General features: G+C 40.2%; 1 protein-coding gene across 6 annotated transcripts; it reads left to right on the top strand.

Annotated features, from left to right (window-relative positions):
* Positions 1-1501: 1501 nt before the first annotated feature.
* Positions 1502-14185, top strand: RAB8B (RAB8B, member RAS oncogene family). 6 transcript variants are annotated; one of them, XR_001921807.2, is made up of 9 exons: positions 1508-1558; positions 2089-2149; positions 2992-3069; positions 4109-4198; positions 4985-5050; positions 7204-7254; positions 7738-7762; positions 7892-10227; positions 14017-14039. XR_001921807.2 is itself a non-coding variant. In XM_018081494.2 (9 exons), the coding sequence occupies exons 2-8, from the start codon at positions 2147-2149 to the stop codon at positions 10202-10204; spliced, it is 363 nt and encodes a 120-aa protein (XP_017936983.1). In that variant the 5' UTR covers positions 1508-1558; positions 2089-2146; the 3' UTR covers positions 10205-10227; positions 14017-14185. The 6 variants fall into 6 exon arrangements, 4 of the variants coding, with proteins under 4 accessions (XP_017936980.1, XP_017936983.1, XP_017936984.1 ...); XR_001921808.2 differs by lacking the exon at positions 14017-14039 and having other exon boundaries at positions 7892-8764; positions 10155-10415; XM_018081494.2 differs by having other exon boundaries at positions 10155-10227; positions 14017-14185.
* Positions 14186-20966: the final 6781 nt, after the last annotated feature.

The following is a 20966-nucleotide window of genomic DNA, read 5'->3' as shown; positions in this document are numbered from 1 at the left end:
TATGCATAATTCTCATGTCATTTTTAGAAAAGTGGGAATTAATGGAAGATCTTTTTGCCTGTAAATCTACTAGTGAATCTTGGGAAGTTGCAATTGGAGCAGTAGTCATAGCATTTTAAATTAGTGCAATTAATTTCATGTGCTGTAAAAGTGCTGATGTGATATTTCTTCTCATAATTTGTATTCTAACTAATGAGCTGAACTACGTATCCAGAGCACATTAAGATTAAGTGGCTGAAACTTGGTATTTTCAGTATATTAAAACAGTAATAATGCATGTGAGAAGAAGGGAAGTCAAATAGCTAATGAATGTCCATATTTCATATTCAGATTCTACTGTGGTATATTAAAAAATCCCGTAGCTTCCTGTTTAAGTGATGGATGACTTCTTGACGCTAGAAACAGCATTTTTTCCCATTAAGGTACTCTTGATAATTGTCAGTTAATTTGCATCTTAAGAAAGAAGAAATTAAATAAACAAAATAACTCAGCCCCACCCCTATCTTTTACAAACTACGACTAAATATCAAGTAACTATTTAAGATTCAGTGAAGAGAAAATGGGCCATTAGTTTCAAAACAGATTATTTTGGAGGGTACATGGGGTTGGCTGCCCAAAAATCTGTCAGTCACATAGTGAGACTTGAATAGTCTCAATTTGACCTATGTTATAGTGTAGGTTTAGAGATGCAAAAGTTAAAGTAGTTAATAATGGAGATCTTATATTTGATTCATAGATCCATTTCACTCCTCTAAACTTTTAAAAGACATTATTAAGCCCCTCTAAAATAATTTTTTTTTTAATTTTTTTTTTGCCCATGACTTAAAATCTGTCTTGAAAATTAATCTGAGAACTGATGGGTACCTCAGTACCATGTGGAAGTGTAAGGGGGGAAAGGAGAGAATTTGATGCCTTTGATTGATACCTTTCAGAGCTTTATAGAAAATCTAAGTTCTTGAAAAAGTCCCATTCATGATGTACTTCAGCCACCTTCAGTACCTACCTGTAAGACTTGTCTGCTGTGTTGTTTTACCATGTACTGTGATGTCTGGTTAGACTGCATTAAACATCAGTTTTCAGAAGTAGATGCTGGCTTTGAGAAGGAGCTCAGGGGTCACCATGGATTTTAATTTAGAGGTACCAGGGAATTGACTGCAGGGGCTGCTCAAAAGTTCGGGAAAAACACATGTTCAAACTGCTGACCTTATTGGTGTGAGGTGGAAGGGTTTGGAGATCAAATCTTCTCTAATAATCTTGGCCAGCTGGTAGTGAGGGTGAGTTTAGTCTGGTTTTGTTGTGCAGAATAACTTGTCCTGGCCATGCTGGGTGCAGCTGAAAAACTCTGTGTGCTCTGAGCACTCCCCAGGGTGTGCAAGGGGGGACAACTTCAGAATAATTCTTTTGGCTGAGTGTGCTCTGACCAAATTGCCAAAAGGAAACCAAACACTTCCTTGGCATTAACTGCAGAACTGAAGAGTATCTCTCTTTCTCTGGCAGGAATCGACTTCAAGATCAGAACAATAGAATTAGATGGAAAGAAAATCAAGCTGCAAATATGGTAAGTATTCCAAAGGAATTTAAGTTTGCAGTGAATATCGTATTCATTTAGAGAAGAATACTTCAGAGCTTTTGAGCTTCAGAGTCCCAGAAGTTTCATACCTTTAATTCATTGGCTGTCCATGAGGTTTATGCTTTCCTCTGGCTTGCTCTCGGGGTGGTTCTGCTCCAGGAGCACAGGAAATGGCCTGTTCACAGGCAAGCATTTCAGCAACTTCCCATTTTGTCCAAAGCTGTCCTCTGAAATGTGCTTTTAGCTGTTCCCTGTGGAGGAGAAATATTAACTGCACAGCTGTAAATAAAAATATGCAGCCTAATCAAATGTAATCTCTGATAGTTTGATACCTGGTTGTGCTCACCAAGGCACAGGGGAGTGATAACGCTCCCACTCCCTGCCTGGGGGTGAGTAGAGACTGAGTGTGCTGGGAGCAGCAGGTGAGTATTTCTGGGGTAGCATTGTTACTCTGTTTAAAAAGACGCCTCTGAGTCCAGATGAGTGTAAACCAAATGCCTTTTCCCCCTGAACTGTAGGGACACAGCGGGCCAGGAGAGATTCCGCACCATCACCACGGCCTACTACAGAGGAGCCATGGTGAGTGTCCCACTCAGGGTAGCCAAACACAACTGGTGGAACTGGTTTGCTCTTCTTAAGGTTGTATCCTGTAAGTCTGCAACTGCAGGACTGGATAATTGTGGCTTGAGATGTGGGGAGTGAAGTTTGTGGTTTGGTTGGGGGTTTTTTGTTTGTTTTTCCTTTCTTAAGCCTGCTGGGACTTTGTCTAGGCCTGTTTTTGTGATGAAACTTCAAGCCCTATTGTCTTTTTTCATACAATTAACATTTCAGCAGATTATAATAAAGTTGCCAAGCTTTAATCAGACAGGTTTGGTGTTGGGTTTTTTTTTAATGCAGTCAACCCCTTTAAACATTTGAAGTGTGTGAAAAATGAGTAATGAATTATTTTAATATTAAAAATGTGTCTCACTGAATTGCTTTTCCTTCAGCCAGTAAAGAATGCAAAATCTGGGCTAGAAATGCAATCACCTGCAACAGCTACTGTTACTTTTTTCTCCATTGGGAATGACTTGAAGTCAAATAACTGGCTCCAGCCTTGCACCCTGTGTGCTACAAGTGCTTGTAACACTCTTAATGCTGTGATTTGAGATACTTTATGTTGGAGCACTGTTAAAACTTGCTGATTACAAGCTGTGCTGCTGTTACATGGTCTTACTGCTTTGTGTGAACAGTGGCAAAAGATGTTAAGTAGTAATATTTGGGATAAAGTCCCGGCCATGGCATAATGCCTTGAGAAAGGATTATAGGTGAATTAAGTCTTATGTTGAATTTCTTTGCAAATATAATTACACCTACAGCATAGATCAAAAGTCAGCCAATAGTGCTAGCTCATCTAACTAGATTTTCCTAATTTTATTTAGGGAATTATGCTGGTGTATGACATCACAAATGAAAAGTCTTTTGACAACATAAAAAACTGGATAAGAAATATAGAGGAGGTAAGTGCTTTATTCCATCTTAGAATTTCCCTGGGACAAATAATAAGTAATTTTTCACTCTCATTATAGTAGCCAGCATTTATGGCCAATTTACTGTGCAATGAATGCAGCAGTGGTTGCTAATGGGGCTAATATTATTTTGTTCATTTAAGGGTAGAAGGTAGAAAACTGAAGTTTGAAAAGTAAGCACAAGGTGTTTCAAAACTGCTCTTACTGTATGACTTTTATTGTTCTTTTTATGCTTTGGGTATGTCTAAGGAATGGGAAGGAGCAGGATCTCAAGGTGCCCACCTGTCACTTAGCTGATGAGAGAGATCTCTGATTTCAGTTCTCACTGTGTTCTGTGTGTCTGATTGGAGAGTTTTGAGTTTTTCCTTTGCTCTGGGGTGAGCTTCCTCCCTGCTGACTTGTTGTAAATTCTTTGATGGGACACACTGCCAGGTAGGGATGGGTCCTTCTGAACTTAGAGGAGAAATCATAATTTTAGTGAAGCTGTAATTAGGTAACAGAATCTTACTGTTTGTTTTTCTTAAACATAAAATCCATGGGCTTTTCTTTAGTATTTTCTTTGGCTCTTAAAATTCCTGTATTAGTGAGCCATTTCATGCAAGAGTGACTGGGCTAAAAAAGTTCTCTTGCTGAAGTGATTATTACTTTAAAGAGACTTTTATTAATAATCTATTTTAAAAATACAAATACATTCCATAATGATACTCCAACCAAATCCCCCAGATGTCCAAGCACCACTTGGAAGTAAAGTGTGTACAGTTCTGTTTCCAGAATAGCCAAATGCCTGGGCACGTGTGCAACCTGGTACAGAGCTCATGGCACAGATTTGATCTGTAATGTAATCTAGGAGTATTTATTCCAACCTACTTTAATATTTTAATTGCTTGTTTCAAAAATCAGTCTCTCTCAGTAATGCCTTGACATTGGATAATTTCTTTAAAATAAAATAGTCGTGGAGGAGTTTGCCACAAAAGTTTCTTTTAAACCATGATGCACTTTGTTTCTGAGAGGTTCCTTTTCCTTCTCTCAGCATGCCTCTTCAGATGTAGAAAGGATGATCCTGGGTAACAAGTGTGATATGAATGAAAAAAGACAAGTCTCAAAAGAAAAAGGGGAGAAGGTAAGATTTGATGACTTTACCCCATTCAGAAACCTACTTCTCTTAGGGTTTTAGCTCCTGGATGTTTGGTGTGTTTTAAGCATATGAGACATAACAGGTCTCAAATCTGTCATTTCAGAAGCTTACAGGATGCCAGGTTTGGGGTTTGTGTCTTGAAATAGCACTTGATTGTTTTCAGGTTTAAATAAACTTCATGGTACTGTTGTCTCGAAGGCAAGATCCTGCTAAGAATGTTGGCCTTTGCTATAGCGTGAAGTATTTTAGATCTCAACATAAATTTTGTGTGGAGTTTGATCATGTTCTACTCAATTCACCGTGGGGGTGAATTACTTACTCTTGTCATGAGTGCTGTTGTTAAAGCTTAAGTAATTAGTTGTTCTGCAGAACAAACAGGTGAGTAAGAACCCTGTGAAATCTCTCATGTCTGCAGCTGAAGTTGTGTAGTTGGTAGTAACAGAGCTGAGGGCATGACTGTATGATTATCTGGCCCATAAATCCATATCAATAAAGGTTCTGCCTTAATGTTCTTTTAGAGCCCAAGGAAGTCTTTTTGTGAGAAATCAATCTGGGTTTTGTTTGTTTGTTTTGACTTTATATGATGGTGTGTGGCCTCTTCTAATATTTTGTCTAATTGTTCAGTAACTTTAATCTTATTGCAAGAGAAAAGCAGTGCTTGGTTTTGTTTTTAAAGCTTGCTGCAGCATCTGTTCTGTTAGGAATCTATGTGAAACATCCCTTTTACAAAGGAACCTCAAAACCACTGAAACACTTTAACCTCTCTTCCAGTTAGCAATTGATTATGGAATCAAATTTTTGGAGACAAGTGCAAAATCCAGCATAAACGTGGAAGAGGTAAGAGATGGGTGTTATGCTCGGGTGTTTTTTGAATTCCTGCTGGGGGGTCTGTTTGGTCATCTGCTGGCCTTTCTGACCTCATCTGGCACCTGAAGTCCCAGCTGTGCTCCTGGGTCACCAAGCTTCTTATATTTAGAGAGCCTCTGTTATAATCCAACTGTTCCTTGTTTTCTGGTAACGTCTGGAATTGGTTTTTAAATGGGTGGTAACACAGTGGTTTACTATTACTGCAGCAAACAGTTGCTTTAGATGTCTGTGCCTTGCTACTTAAATTTCAAGTCCTTTTGGACAAGGAATAGGTGTAATTTTAGAGCAGTGCTTTGTGCAGGAAATTGGATTCAGGATTCTTTACTTTCAGGATAAAGAGCCTTCAGATTACGTGCTGTGCAGATGAGACTGAAAATTTGTGTGTTAACCTGGAACACCAGGTCATAAGCTGATGATAGAGGAGGAAGAAGACTTACAATACTATCTAGAGATTTGTAATTTGTTTCCTGCAAATAAATTCTGTGCTAAAAACAGACGATCCCTATTTATAAGAGCATAAGGAAATGGAATTGGAAGGAAGAGTTGGCTCAAGTCCAGTCTATCTTACTATAAATCACTTGTGTCATCTTGGGGAGAGAGGGGGAGGGATCTTAACTGTGTGAAGTGTGGGCAAAAAATAGTTATATCTGAAGGCAGTTACATTAAGATTTATTCATCCAGTAAGGTAGACTTGTTCTTAAGTGTCGTTCCTGTACCTAATCATTTCAAACCTTTCTGGGGGATACCCTTTGAAAGTCCTCCAAACATGTACTTAACTCTGATCATGCAGCTGACAAATTAGCTACAAACTGAAGCCATTGTTACTTTAAAGCAACAGGAGGGCTGTCATTCCAGCCAAGCATGTTTTTTGTGATTGCAGGAGGGTTGTTGTTATCCAGGATGGTTAGAAGGGACAGATTTGCATGGTGCTGCATCTGGAGCAGTGTTTGACCCCGTTTCAGTGTCCCTGGGGTTCCCACAGCAGGCACTGGAAGGGTGACCATGAGCAGCAGTGCCAGTGGGGGTGGATAGTTGAGTCTCCTGATAAAAAGTGCCCATCTTCTGCTTGAGTTCCTCTGGAGGGTCGACTTGGCCTTTCATGACACACCTGCAGTTTCATTTGAGCTGCTGCAGGTCATTAAATGCACAGCAGTGGTTTGTGTTTACTCCAAATGATTTGGCTGCCTGAATATTTTTTTTAAATTGTCACATGAATAGTGAAAAAAGCATTAAAAAATGTAGCTGGTGTAGGCATTTGGCAATCACTGATGATTTAGTCTACTTTCCACCAAATGCTTCATTTGTGGGAAATTATGCAATTGTGACGTTCTCGAGGTCAGAAATGAATTTATTTATTTATTTATTGTGAGTTATTTCCATTAAATGAGTGTCTCTCTTTGGATATGTTCTGAACACAATGAAAGGGGAAGTGATTACACTCTTTACATTCTGGAACTGTCCTTGGTTTGTGAAAGTCTCCAGATACCCTCATGTCTTGCTTTTCCCTGCTTCTGGAGAACTGTAGAATTATTCTGCTACAGAAGTTATTTTGCTCCTTCCTAGTTTGAAATCAGGGATGCTGAGATTTGCCAGAGTCATTATTTATGGGGGGGGGGGTTGTTGTTTTGAGGTTTTTTTAAATAACGGTGTATTGGAAGCTTAAATAACCTTAGAGATAGCCCAGGAGCAAAGGTTTTGGAGGACAGACACAAGCTGACCTTACTGAGAATTCCCAGGCATCCATCCTCAAACCTCTCAGTGTTTCTAGTTGTGATGCACAGTTAAGCTGGAGGTGAATAGAAAGAGTGTTAGTATGTGCAACCTTCTCTTCAGCTGATTTCTCTTTCCCCCTCCAGAGGTATGCAAAGGGAAAGTCTGTTCAATTGCTTCAAAGATTGGTAGAGTTGAGTCTCATAATAGAAAGTTTTTTCTTCTCAAGCATGTTTATTGAGGTTTTAAGTTTGCAGATATTGTACAGAGAGTGTCTTGCAGCTCAAAGTGCCATTAGTGGCCTGCAGAACACTGTACTGTTCATATGTCTGGCTGTTCCAAATCTATCATGTCTTTAATGTATCTTGGGACTAACTCTTGTTTGTTTTTTCTTTATTTCCACTCCTCACCAGGCGTTTTTCACACTTGCACGGGACATTATGACAAAGCTCAACAGAAAAATGGTTTGTATTTCCAATTAGCATACAAACTACATCCAGTGAGAGCACAGCTCTAATAGTTGATTGAGTAGCAGCCCTGCCAGAATCTCCTGGGGATTACAGTAGTTGCTAGATCAAATCTGAGCAAACAGTGATTTCTCACACTGTTACACCTCAGTGCAGAACTGGTCCTTGTTTTGCATGAGCATTAACGTTGGGCAGCCTGGAACTGATGTGTTCTTCTGAAATGGAGTAGTGGGATCCTTGCTTTATTACATAGTCTCTTCTGCAGCTAATACTTGAGCTCTGGATTGTTAGGGAAATGTTATTTTTACAATAGACAGTTTTATCCAGTGAGTAACAGAGTCTGTGTGACTGAGGAGCTCAAGTTGCAACAACCCTCTGCTCTGGTTATTGCCTTGCAAGGGGGGGAAGTGGGGAGGGAAACATAGGAAAGCTGGACATATTGTTTTCTACATTTTATGATGTTGGTGTTTTCTCTTTCAGAATGACAACAGTTCATCGGGGGCAGGTGGGCCAGTAAAAATAACAGAAAATCGATCTAAGAAGAGCAGCTTCTTTCGATGCACGCTACTTTGATGAACTTCTAATGATAGACTGCAGCACACTTAGAACCTTTTCTGCTTCTTTGAAAGCACAGGGTCACAAAGCCTCAGAAATAATACCACCAAGCTGCTGCTGAGAGCTCCATTGAACGTAGACTGCGATACACAAAATACCAAGTGGATTTTGCTCACTAAGCCTATTGACCTGTCAGGCTTTCTTTCTCAGATATGGAAGCTATGAAGTGGAGACACAAATGCAAGAGTTAACCTGTTTTCCTTTTTTACTTTCTGTTTTATTGCCTGTTGCAAAAGCTGCTATGTTTCTTTTAACTTTGCACATCCATATTGGCCTCTTACTGCCTGTTACAGCACAATCTTACATTTGTATTTGCACAGTTTGACTTGTAAGTAAATTCTTAACAGATTTGTGCAGGGTTTTCTTTCTGTTTTTAAACAAATTAATTTTCAAGCAGAAGAGCCAGGGGAAAAATTGTCTCACTTCCATTATCTCTATGCTGTATACTTGTGGCCATGCAGTATGGATGTTGTCGCTCTAGTGATGAGAATTACTGTAAAAATTGGCATTTAGCAATTTCTATGGATTTTGTTCTCTTAGATGCACAAATCTGTTCATGCAGAAGCTGTGGCTTCTATTCTGAATGTAGTATGTTGCTTTTCTCTCTTCACCAGACTTAGCAAAGTTGTGTTCTGAATTGCCAGTCACTGTCTGATTCACAGATGCACCTTTCAGTTATTTGAATAAACACAGTGTCTTTCCTCACTTAACTTCCCTTTGTTAGCTCAACTGCACCTTTTTGTGTTTCTGATGAGGAATTACACTCTGGAGTTGAGATCAGCGTCACAAATTGGCCTCATCGCTATCACTTAAGTGGCTTGTGGAAGCTGAATGCATGAGTCTTGAGTAACCTCTTTTGGATTCACTTGTTCAGAAATGACTGCTTCTAAAGGTGACTTCCATTTCTACTGTAACTGAATAGTTCGTTAATGTCTGTAATGACCGACCCTTGCCAGCAGAGGTGTCCCAAACCAGCTTCCTGGGGGTTGCTGAAGCGTGCCCAGCTTTGGCCCCGGGGAAGCCGTGGCATCAGGGCTATAACTCCTGGTTCTGCAGTGAATGCTGAATGTGTGTCTGGCCTGCTCGAGCAGTTATTTTTTCATCACTGGTACAGTGACCTAGACTGTTAGAAGCAGAGGTGAAACATAGTTGCCTTTTTTACTCAACTGAGCATTGTATAACCTAGTCTTTGTTCTACTACTTTTTTTATTGTCTTCTGGAAAAATTTCCTCGATGAGCAATTAAAACAGGTGCTTTAGTTCTGTTGGTGTGCCAAACGTGGACCATTGTAAGCTTTAAGTACAAGTTTGTGTCCAGCCTGGTTGCTGTTGGGGGATAGGTGTGTTCTGTCACCGTCAAAGTCAGCGTCTGCTTTTGCTTCACTTCTTGGCTGGAGTTGTAAACAGTGAGTTGGTCGTTTCCACAGATAACCACTTCATTTTGTTGTGTCAGGTACTGCATTTGTCATCTCTGGGTCTGTCCTGAATGTTCTGGAAGGGAACAGGCCAGTAGTATTAGATTTAAAGCATTTGATTTGAAAAGGTTTAACGTTAGTAGCTGGTTCCATGAAGTTCTGAGTGGTTACTGACCTGTCCCCACGTGTAGTTTGCTAGAAGTAGTTATTGGAACTAGATGGTGGATCTCATAAACTGCTGTTGCTGCACTAGAACAGAGAAACCTTCATGGCAACAAGGTTTAGTGGAAAAGCAAAGCAACCCTAACTGCTCTGTTGTCTACCCTTGATGTTTTTCTTGGACAGGCTAAAGCAGTTATGTTTTCTGTATGGTTAAAAAAGTGCTTCTATACAGAAAGTGTTGTGACACCAATTATGAATGTTGTTTATTTTCAGTAATTTACCTCTGACTTATTTGGTGTCGTAATACTTTGATTTTTATCTCAGGGGTTGTCTGCAAACCAAAACTGACATGTTCTGTGTTTGGCACTGTTTACAGAATGCTTTGTATTGTTTTTTCCTGTCTTCGCTGTGTGGTTAAATGTCTATTCAATTATTAGTCTCCATGAACTTCCCTTTGAAAGAGCCTGTAAGTAGTAGAGTCTATGAAGTGCTTCTTGAAGCAGCAGCGAATTGGGGTATCTGCTCTGTATGGGGGAGGGTGGGAGGGAGAAAAAAAACTTGCTATTTTCTTACATTTAGCTGTGCTAAACTGTACATAAATGTGAGGTAAGACCATAGGAAATTCACTTTATGCATGAGAAAGTACTGCAGTAAATATTTCACTTTGCTTATTGTTCATGTACAGTTCATCTTTTTCTATTTGTAGAAGAATTTAATGCAATTTTGTTGTCATCTGCTGAAACTGAAGAATTCTAATTTCATGTGGTCTTATGGATAAGGTAAAATGCAGCTTTCTTTCTTTGTGTTTTTGCCCCCACCCCACTTCTCCAGCAGTATTAAATGGCTGAGTGGCTGCACTTTATCAGTGTGCTAACTGTGGGTCAGTGTAGACCTTCCTGTGTCCAGTGTGCCCTGCCAGGCGTGGAGAAACGTGCTGTCCCCTGGCATGGGGGCAGCTCTCCAGGACTGGGCTGATGGGATGTTCTGCCTGTGCAGCAGATGCTGGGTATGACAGGCTTTTCTAATATCACCAGGATTGTTCTGTGCAGTCTCTGTTGCTACTTTGCTCCAGACTATATAATCTTAAGTTTTGAAGGACTCTTAACTATACCTCAGTCAACTAGTCAGTACTCTAATGCCCATTAGAATGAAAGTCATATAATTATTACTCATTAAGCAGCAAATGTATTTCTGTTTTGTTGCAGAAATTGCCATTAACCTTTCAGGAAAGCAGACATTGTTTGGTGGATTTCAGTAAAACAAAAATGCTGCTTGTGCTTTGGAGTTTTAGGAAATCTTTCCCTCAGCCCCATGTCTGTGCACTATATCTTTGACCAACATTTTTCTAAATGGTTTTAAAAAAAAGCCAAATGCAAACCAAACTGGTCTCAGTGCTTTGCAATTTTAGCTTTTGGTCTGTGCTCAGCAAAACATGCACAAGAGGTTTTTGTTGAGTGTATATAGAATATTTTATGTACTTCTTGTCTGGGAGTTCTATTACTGCTAAAGCTTAAACCACTCATGAAACTTAATGCCGCTCACTTTTCTGTTTGGGGGACAGTCTTAAAAGTGCTGAGTGACCTTTCAGACCTGTAGTTCTTTTTCCAGAAAGTATTTCCCACTGTAAAAGTACCTTTCCCATACTGGTCTGCTGAAGTCAAGTGAATTTCGTGGATCATTCTCACGAGTGAATAAAGGAGTCTTGAATGTACATATCACATTAAACTATTGTGAATGCATAACGATTTGAAAGTACATGAATAATATGTAAAATGCCTAAATGTGTTATTTGTGAAAATGCATCTGTTATTTGGTTATCTGTTAATGTAATGGAATTTTTGCAATGTTAAACTTGTTAAGGATTGGTCTGTAGGTGATAATAGGTCTTTTTTCTCCTCCATTCACTGACCTGCTTATACCATTCTCATTCTTATAAATAAAAAACGTATTTCTTTCTTCCAAAAAAAGCAGGATTTACACTGATTTTTCTTGTTCCTGGTGAATTTAACTATTTTAGTGCATTCCTATGGCCTTACGGACATTTTTGCAAATAAAACTTCAATTACTGTTATTTTAATGCTATATAGCCACTAAATTGAGAATAAAAAGTATAGTCCTTGAGAAAATGCTTAATTTTGAAATAGAAGTGTTCTACTGTGTGTTTTTAAGCACATTTTACCTCTGATATAAAGGTGTAATGTGAAAAGCTCCTGCAGATAAAAGTGAACTTGTCATGTGGTTAACTTGTAAACCTAACCATTAATTGTGTATTGATGTATATAGACAAAAAAACCCAAACCCATCCCCTTAAAAAAAAACCTTCATAGTCCAATAGTTTTATTATTTCATGTGAACTTTTTTACAACGTGTGTCTCAAATAAAAGTTACGTAATGAAAAGCACTTGGAGTATTTTGTATGAAATATTCCACGTAGTTTTTGTCCAGTTGGCATCTCCACTCCACTTTTGATACCTTTGTTGTGGAAAGGTGTCCAGCTGAGCTGCATCTGTAAAGCTTGGCCCAACTAGTGATAAACCACAAGGGGGTTTGTATGGCTTTGCTTTTTCCTAAACTTGACTGTTCTTTAGAGTTGTCCTGAAAAATCCTTTATTCCTGTAGTGATTGCTTAAATCTATTGTTTTGGTGACCTTCAGTTTCATAAGCAACCATTTTTCCAGACATTTAGTGCCATGAAATACCCTTTAAAAGTCACTTCTGAGCAGTGACCACAAAGGTAACATGAGACACAATCTCCAGTTCGATTAAGAATTATCTACTGAACTAGGCTGTTAACATTTTCTTTTTTGATGTTGCTTTAAATCAGCACTGTGTGAAGGGTATGACTGTGAAGTACCCCGAGGCACAAGTGTCGTGAATCAATACAGCAAATATTGTTTGTCCAGCTTCCCTCAGTACTGAATATTGAGGGATTTGACAAATGTTTGTTAGCTGTTAGTAAAATTACTGTGGTTTGGCAGTAGCTAGAATTGGTACAAAAATCAGCAAACCTAAGGAAGGAATGGTTTTGTCTGCCCAAGGCAAAAGCAGAGTAGTATCTGAGACATCCAAGTGGGCACCCTGAGGAATGAGTGGGAAACACGTGGGTGACAAGGAGTTTTTAAAATGTGTTCTTCCTACACATTCCTTTAATAAGCTGTATTTAGCTAAAAGGATGTTTTCTCTTTACCCTAAGCAACAGAAAGCTGGAGTTACATTCTTGTTACAGCTTACTATTCCTTGGGTTGGGTTGGGTTGGTTGTTTTCAGACTGCTTCAGGCAGACAAGTTTGCTGTGTTAGGACCAGTTGTTTAAACATTATCTTGCTTGATCTGAACTGGGTTCAGATGCTCAGCAGTCCTTAGGTTCTCACAGTCGTTAGTGACATTTTAAGTACATTTGCATTCTGCCTTTGTTAAAAGGAAATAGCAGGCATACTTACCCTACATAAAAATGGTGATTTATTACAGTTCTTGGGTCTATTTTTGGTTGCAGACTAGCAATTATGATACAAATACTGCACACTTGTGGATCAGAGGCAAGTTGTTGGTACGCATGTTGAATGTATCCAGCTTTAAATGGCCTGCTGCATAAATTACTCTTTTGCCAGCTTGGCTCTTTAGAGTTCTTGAATTATACCAAAGTCATCAATACAAGGTTTCAAAAGACTTTTTCTTTAGAGAGATTCTAATCTTCAAGAGATACAGAAGTACAGCTTTTATCTTGTATGAGGTTATTCTTGCCATCTGGAGGTTTAAAGAAAGGGCATGGCATGGAATGCAAAACATACTGAAAAGTTGTAGCACTTTTGGATGTGTTGTAGATGCTTCAAAAATTTTTTACTGTCTTCGGCAGAGCACATCAGCAGTAAGCTGCTGAACAAATGCTCCACAAGCTTCTGTGAGCATATATTCAGTACATATTGTTAATTCAATTTGTGAAATAAAGTTGAAAGTTTAGAGCAGGCTATGAACATTTTCCCCATCTGAGGAATTAACAGGTGTAATGAATTGTGGAAAATGTGTGTAGCCTAAACTCTGCTACTGAATACATTGTACTGCCTTCAGAGTGACCAAGAACTCTGTAAACATTCACTAATTTCACCCTCCTTAGTCTTAAACACCTTCCTTGAGTAGATGACTGAGATGACTTGCTGCCTGTGTGACTTTTTCTGCTTGTGCCACCACTGCGAGGGCGTGTCCCTGGCACAGCCCACGCCCTGGCACAGCCCTGACGGTGTCCCAGGGCCTCGGGGTGGGCACTGGGGACTCAGATGGACGGACTTGTTTCAAAACGGGGTTTGATTTCTCAGGGGCACGCTACCCTCGTGCTCCCTGACCTTTCTGCCTTGGATTAACCCCTTTGCAGAGCAGCACAAAGAGGTGATGCTGCTGTGACACACCTTGGCCAGAAGCCGGTGAGATTGAGGGCTGCCGTGCCGGCACTTCTCAGTTGCATCCTTATTTCCAGACATACTTTTGTATGCAGTGTGCTCATCTCCAAAGCAAAGTTGAATGTTTAATTTTTTTTCATGTTGATCCTTATTATACTTCTTTTTTTCCTCTCTCCAGGCACCATAGGAACTAACTAGCTCTGGTATGCGTTCTAGATGAAGGACAGAACTTCTCCAGGAAGGCTGAACAAGTTCTGTCCAAACGCTGCTTCTGAGCTTCCTCACCCAAAATGCAATGACTTTGTAAACCTCACATTTATGCGCTGAACCAATAAAACACGGGGGAAAAGGCAACGCATGTGTCTTAAATACTGTTTGTGTGTAGCTTTCCTGAACAGCACTGGTAAGCGTACTTGAAATTAGGGACCGCTGGGGCTGCTCCCATCTGTCTGAGGGGAGGAACAAACCCTGGAGCCCTTTACCTGCTCTGTGTCCATGCTGAGAGATCAGCGAGATCCCTCAGCCCTCAGGGGGGGATCAGCGAGATCGCTCTGCCCTCCTGGGGGGATCTGCGAGATCCCTCAGCCCTCGGGGGGGATCAGCGAGATCGCTCTGCCCTCCTGGGGGAAATCAGCGAGACCCCTCAGCCCTCACGGGGGGATCAGCGAGATCGCTCTGCCCTCCTTGGGGGGATCTGCGAGACCCCTCAGCCCTCATGGGAATCAGCGAGACCCCTCTGCCCTCCTTGGGGGGAATCAGCGAGAAGCCTCAGCCATCCCGGGGGCATTAGCGAGACCCCTCAGCCCTCCCGCGCCCCCCTCGCGTCCCGGAGCCAGCTGCACACCCGGGGCAGGGAAGCCCGCAAAGGCGGCCGGGCTTGAGGGCGCTCCGCGGCCCGACGCTCCCTGAGATGGCGTCCCGCAGCTCCCGCCCCGCCCCCGTCCTGCAGACGCCTGTCACTGCGGGGCCACCCCGGCGGGTTTCCCCCCCGGCCCCGGCGAGGAGCTGAGGGGATCTGTGAACTTTCCCCGGAGCCGTTCGGCCCGGGCTCACCCTCAGCGATCCTGATGGCCATTGGATGTGCCGCAGCGGCCGGTGTCCCGCGGCCTCGGTCACCCCTGGGGCGGTGCTGGGGGCGGCAGCGCGGGCTGTGATGTGAGGGGAAATCACGGGGGTTTTCATGTGGCGGTCACTGCGGTTCGGGCACTCCCGGGGCGTTCCCGAGGGAGCTCCCCGTGCTGGGGCACCGGGCAGGGCCGGCCGGCTGCGCTCCCGGGGCTGAGGGGGAGCTCGGTCTGTGCCCTGCGGGGTGACCGGGGTGTCCCACCGGGGCGTCCCACAGGTATTCCCAAGAACCTTTATAAAACCTTAGAAAATACACGTAACCAGAGGTCCTTTTATAAGCTGCCCCTGCTTTTCTGTGTTTTCTTACACGCTGGTAGTCCTTCCTCTTCCACTTGTAATGTAGTTTGCATAAGTGGGCAGGGTTATTTAACTGGCTTTTAACCACATCAGAGGTGACATTGCTATTTTAAATTTCTCCTGAAATTAAAAAACAGTTTCTTGCCATGGGAAATGCTCTCTTCTTTAGCACGTGCTTCTGTTGTGGTATTTGCTGTGTAAATCTCTAACCAATTTATTTGCCTTGTGGAGGCAGTAGGAATTTCAAATGCGAGTGGAAAATGCAATATGAGTAACAGTTTTTTTGGGGTTTTCCCCTCCCCTCTTTGATTCAAGGGCTTTCATCCGGCTGCTCTCCCTGCTTTCCTCCTCTGTGTGGTTTGTTGCTGTGCAGATTGGTGGGAGCCACTGAGCATCAGTGTGGAAAAACGTGCTCATCTTTGGAGTGGTGTTTTCTGTGCTGCTCCAGGAGCTGTTCTGGTTTGCCTACAACAGATTTGGAAGTAAGTCATATAGTATTTCTTACTCACTGAAGATTGCTGAAGTGTGGAATCATATTGGACAAACAGCTAACACTATTTGATATCAGCAGTTCTCCTGTGGCAGCATAGCTTCTCAAGAGTTAGTTTCAATAACAGAAAATAAAATAATTGGAGTCTTAAAGCAAATAATGAAACTTATGAACTTCAATTTTAAAATTTGTTTCTATGATGCAAATCGGAGGTCAAAGACAACTAATAGTGTTAACTCTATTAGTTAACCTTTGAACTTTCTTCCATAGGAAGGGTCACCTTTTGGAAAGAAAGAGAATTTAAAACAAAGTTTATAATTAATTTATCAAGTTTTCCTATGAAATTTCCTGCTATTTTTTTTTTTTTGAGACATACAGTGTCCTGAACCTTAAATATTAGTGAAGTCCCTTATTATTAGGCTTTAAGTAGAAGAAATGATCTTTTGCCCTTTTAATTGTAGGGAGCAGTTTAGTTTCTCTCTCTTTAATTGTGTAACTCAGTGAGTTGAATATTTGTCTTTCAAAAGTTTAGTGCAACCAATTTAAGACAAATTACAGCTGCTTCAACATTGGCATATTTGTTCATGTTTTCTCTTTGGATTACTTGCATGCCTTTTTCTTCAGGGTATCCACAGAAAATTTTAGAATGGGAAGATACATGTCTTTTCTTTGTTTTACTGATTTTTATTAGCAGAAGTATTTGCTGTTTCACTCCCATGACCGTGTCTGTAGCTGAGATTGGAAAAGTCATAATTTCAAATGGGAGTCTGTGGACTTCCACTGCATTTTTATCTGTGATTGCTGGAACAAATGACAATTTTTATTAATTATATCCTTGTATTTGCAAGTGAAGTTTTTTTCAGTCTCTCAGCATGTAAAGAAATATAATCCTCTGATGATGTAATGTCAACATGTCCCACTTTTTAGGGTGAGACACCCTTAAAATGTAGAGTGGTGGGGTTTCCTAGAGACCTAGATTTTCTAGCAAAGCAAGAAACTGTTCTTTGTATTTATTAAATACGCACAGAAAGCAAAGAACGAAAGAGGAAACTGGTGAAAAACGTCTGCACAACTTCCTTTACTCTTTCCCTTTTTGTGTAGCAATTCTGAAAGGAAAAGCCCTCCTCGACAGTCCTGCAGAGGGCACATGACTTCGTGTTGAGAGAAGGATTACTAAGGGGTTTTTTCAATATATTCCCTTAAGAAAATCACAAAGGAAAAAATATAAAACGTAGCAAACACGTTGCTTTTGTCTGTATTTTTCTAGTGGGTGAATTCCTAGAGGATTTTATAAAACATATGCAATCTGTCCAGGAGCAGCTAAAGTTCAGTGCTGTAAAAACAGCTTAGAAATGGTCTGTGCTGGCAGATTTCGGGCAATCTGCTGGAAAAGTGAATCAGGGAACTTGCAGGATCATGGTGCCTGTGCAAATACAACGTGTGATTATTAACTGGAGGAGATGCTGCCTTGATTTTATCACTGGAGAATGAGGTGCATCTGAAGTGACTCAATTTTTATTCATAACTTTTGACAGCTGTGTGTGTTACCATTAACTCCTTAATAAGCCATTGTTGCCATTGCTTAAAAAGCGTTTGGCTTTCCTGGGAAGACATTTGGGCCAGTAGAATGGGACTATTATATTCATATTGCATGTGCCTCCAGAAAGATTTTAGTTTACCAAAGACAATAGGTAAATGGTTTGGTACAAAAATAATCCCTGAGCATAACACTTGACTTTCAAGTCCTTGTTCCATGGTAAGCGTTCCAGCATTCATGTTTATTTTTACATTTCCTTTTGCTATTGTTTCCAAACTTCACTCTATAGTGTTGGGAGGAAGTAAAAGAAGTGACAACTTTCCTGACTTGGCTTTCTCATGTATAAGTCACTAGATGGTGCCATTTCACTTCTGTGGAATCGGAAAACTGTCTTACATATTATTTTTGGTAACAATTATTAGCTATGTTTTTAAAGTAAAACAATTGGACTTAGGAGTCCTTTTTTTGAAACTGTCACTTTTCTTTTTCTCAGACTGTGCAATATAGATGTTTTGATCAAATACAACTAATGTGCAAATATTTAAAGTTCTGTTCCTTTACATTGTCACCAACTTTTACTTTTATATTCATTTACATGTTTTACTGACATGACAATGGGACCTGACTTGATACAAACACGTATTTTAAACGTAGAATTGCTGGTGATGTGAATGATGAGGCACACATTCCTTCAGCTGAGGCAAAGTGCTTCCCATGCACTGGCAGCTGCTCTGCATTTCTGTGTGCTCAGAGCTGAAAAGAAGAGAGTCAACAGTGGCTCCTTTGTGTCCTGGGATCCCACAGAAACTCCGTGCAGTTCCAGGTAACATGGTAAAAGTTGTTCTTGGAACTGTTGTTTCCTAATTTCATGTGACAGAGCTGCATAGTCGGGTGTATTGTCCCAGTATTGTCCCAGCTCGGGTTCTGATTAAGAGTTAGGTACAAGTGAGGGGCATTATTTCCAAGTTTAACCACTTCTTTTTCTGTTTAGCTGCTCAGAAATAGGCTTCCAAAACCATTTTTTTGCAAAATGGCTTTGTCACTTTTTTTGTGAGAATGGCAAAGTAGAACTTAACGTTCACTGGGATGTTTATAATTAATAAAATTACTCATTTTGAGAGATCCCAGTATTGGGTTTGACTTGCTGGCCATCAGACTTTTCTCAGTGAGAAATGACATTCTAATTAAAATACAGGGAATCCGAAGTCTCTCTGTGAACATTTCCTGTTGAATATGCAGCCAAAACTGAAATAAGGTGTCAGATTTTACTTTTCTGTAATATTCCTGATTATGTGACATTTTTGGAGTGTAGAATATATAAATATTGCCTTTTTTTAAGGACATGTGTGTGAGGTTAAGCTCCAGTCTATGTTTTCTAGTGATGAAGGAAAATGTCTTCTTTTAAGTAGAACGAAGAAACAAGGAAAATAAAATAAAGTGAAAGTGTTAATAAGATTTAAATATTCCTTGCAAAGTAATAATAAAACCCTTCCAGTGTCCTTTTGAATTTTTATGTCCAAGCTGTATTGGTGTTTAAAAATGCCCACACCACAATGAAGTCATAAGCTGATTTTTCAAAATATGCTCATTGTGTAAGAATAACTATTTACAGTTTTCTTGTAGAATTTCAGAAGTTCTGATTCCTTGCAGATAATAAAAAGGCAGTGGTTGGTGGTGGTGCTGATTTTCTGAGCCACTTGATGGCATCAAGTCTTGTGAGTTCACCAGTTTTGTTTCCTTAAGGTCTTGACAGTAGGGGAAGTGAAAAATGGGGCAGATTATAAAGCCCCTCCACATTTAGAGCAACTGATGCCTTCTTGAATTTAGGGGAGGGGAAAAAAATCAATATTTATTTACTTTATAACTTGGCTGTTGTCAGGCAGCAGTTTGAAATGCACAGTTCAAACCTCCCCACGGGTACCACACATCTGGGCATCTTCATTGTTCACTTAGAGCTTTCTGCAACAGGAAGACAAATGATTCAATATTAAATTTATATGCTGAATTAAGGGTAACAGGTTTAAAATGGAGGACTAGGCCTTAAACTTAGATGAGAATTAGTGTATTGATCTTGCTGTAGAATTAATGAAAATAACATTTTACTTCAACACATTAAGCTTTGCCATAGCAAAACTACTCCCTTTTCTTTCCACCATTTTAGCTGAAGTCAAGAAGACTTTTTTTGGTCTATTTTTAATATGCTTTGTCAGAAGTTAAAATTTTCTTTTGATGGGCAATAACTTTTAGGTGCATATATTAAAAGTATCCTTTGGGGTTTTGTTGTTGTACATCAGAAATTGTATGTGTGGAACTTTTTGTGACTCGGGGCTCCCTCGGCAAGTTTTGAAACGCATTGAGTTGCCCAAGGTGTGTTGTACCCTTACACTGCTCACAGTGGAGAAAATGCAAAAATAAGGTGTTTATCATGATCCCACTGCACACACCTTTTAGCAGAGCAGCCCTAGGAAGGGATGGAAGGAAAGCTGTACACCCCTTGTGCCATCTAACTCCTTCACTTCACTGGCTTAAGTTATTTATTCTTCATTTCTGCTCTTGGAGGCTCAGAAAGGGGTCATTCCATTTAAAAAGAAGTGAATTGAGATTTTTGTAACTTGGTTTATTATGGTAACTGCATCTGTCTTTCTGATCATGCCTGATTTTTTCCAGACATCTCAAATATTGTGTGTGTAAGAATGACACAAGGAATCTCCTGGAAACTATTAAAAACTGTGATATTTCAATAGGATTATTAAATGACAGTAACTACAGAGCCCAGAAAACACATGGCTTTGGATTCTTTCAGCTGAGGGACCACTGGCAGTGCCAACTGGTAACACAGTATTAAAGAAAAATAACACTTCTCCCGTGTTTGCATTTTCCAAGGCAGCACAGATTTCATAGCAGGACTCCACACAGTTAGAGGGTGTTATAAGTGGGAGTAGCAGGAATATGATTTGTGTGCATCCCTCTTCTTTTGCTTAAGTTTGTTCTTTTGCTCAAGAAACAATTCTGAATGAGACATTTCCCCCCTAGTGTGTGGTGTGTTTTCTTTGCTGACTGTGAGAATCTGCCTTGGCTGAGGTTTTGGTGCTTCTTTTTACAGGTGTCAAGGATGTTGCCTGCAAAAGAGAGTGATTGATGGATGTTTTTAATCAGTTGAGCTGAAGATTAAAATACACAATAAAATGTTACTCTTCAAGAAGAAACAAGAGACACCAAAGAAAAAGCATAAAAATTTATTATCTGATCTTGTCTTTAAACACCTTTATTCAAACAGTAAGTAACACTCCCCATAGCACACAACTGCTGCTTTTTAAATAATTTCAAACACTTCAACAAGCTGACCTTTATGTGTTTGTTTATGTGAGATAAAAATACTGGAATATGCAATGTGCTTAGTTGTAAGATTGCGCTCCTAAATTTCATGTGCAGTAAGTAATAAGTTATTTCTCATGGCACTCAAAAGCTTGGCTTTGACAGTAAACAGTTTTCTTGGGGATGGAAGGGGAAGAATCTAAAACATTCTATGCTGAAACTGTCTGCATCTGCCTTTTTTAAAGGAGAAAACACACGTTATAAGAGTTTATTTATTTAAAATCACAACTGTGGTGGTGCTGCTACTGAATGTAAGATGGCTCTAAGTGAGAAGTTCAGACTGTGGTGTTCAGCAGCCTTCAGA

The sequence above is a fragment of the Manacus vitellinus genome, unplaced genomic scaffold (genome assembly GCF_001715985.3).
Source record: "Manacus vitellinus isolate BGI_N305 unplaced genomic scaffold, ASM171598v3 scaffold_53_pilon, whole genome shotgun sequence".
Taxonomy (NCBI): domain Eukaryota; kingdom Metazoa; phylum Chordata; class Aves; order Passeriformes; family Pipridae; genus Manacus; species Manacus vitellinus.
This window is presented reverse-complemented; position numbering and strand designations above follow the sequence as displayed.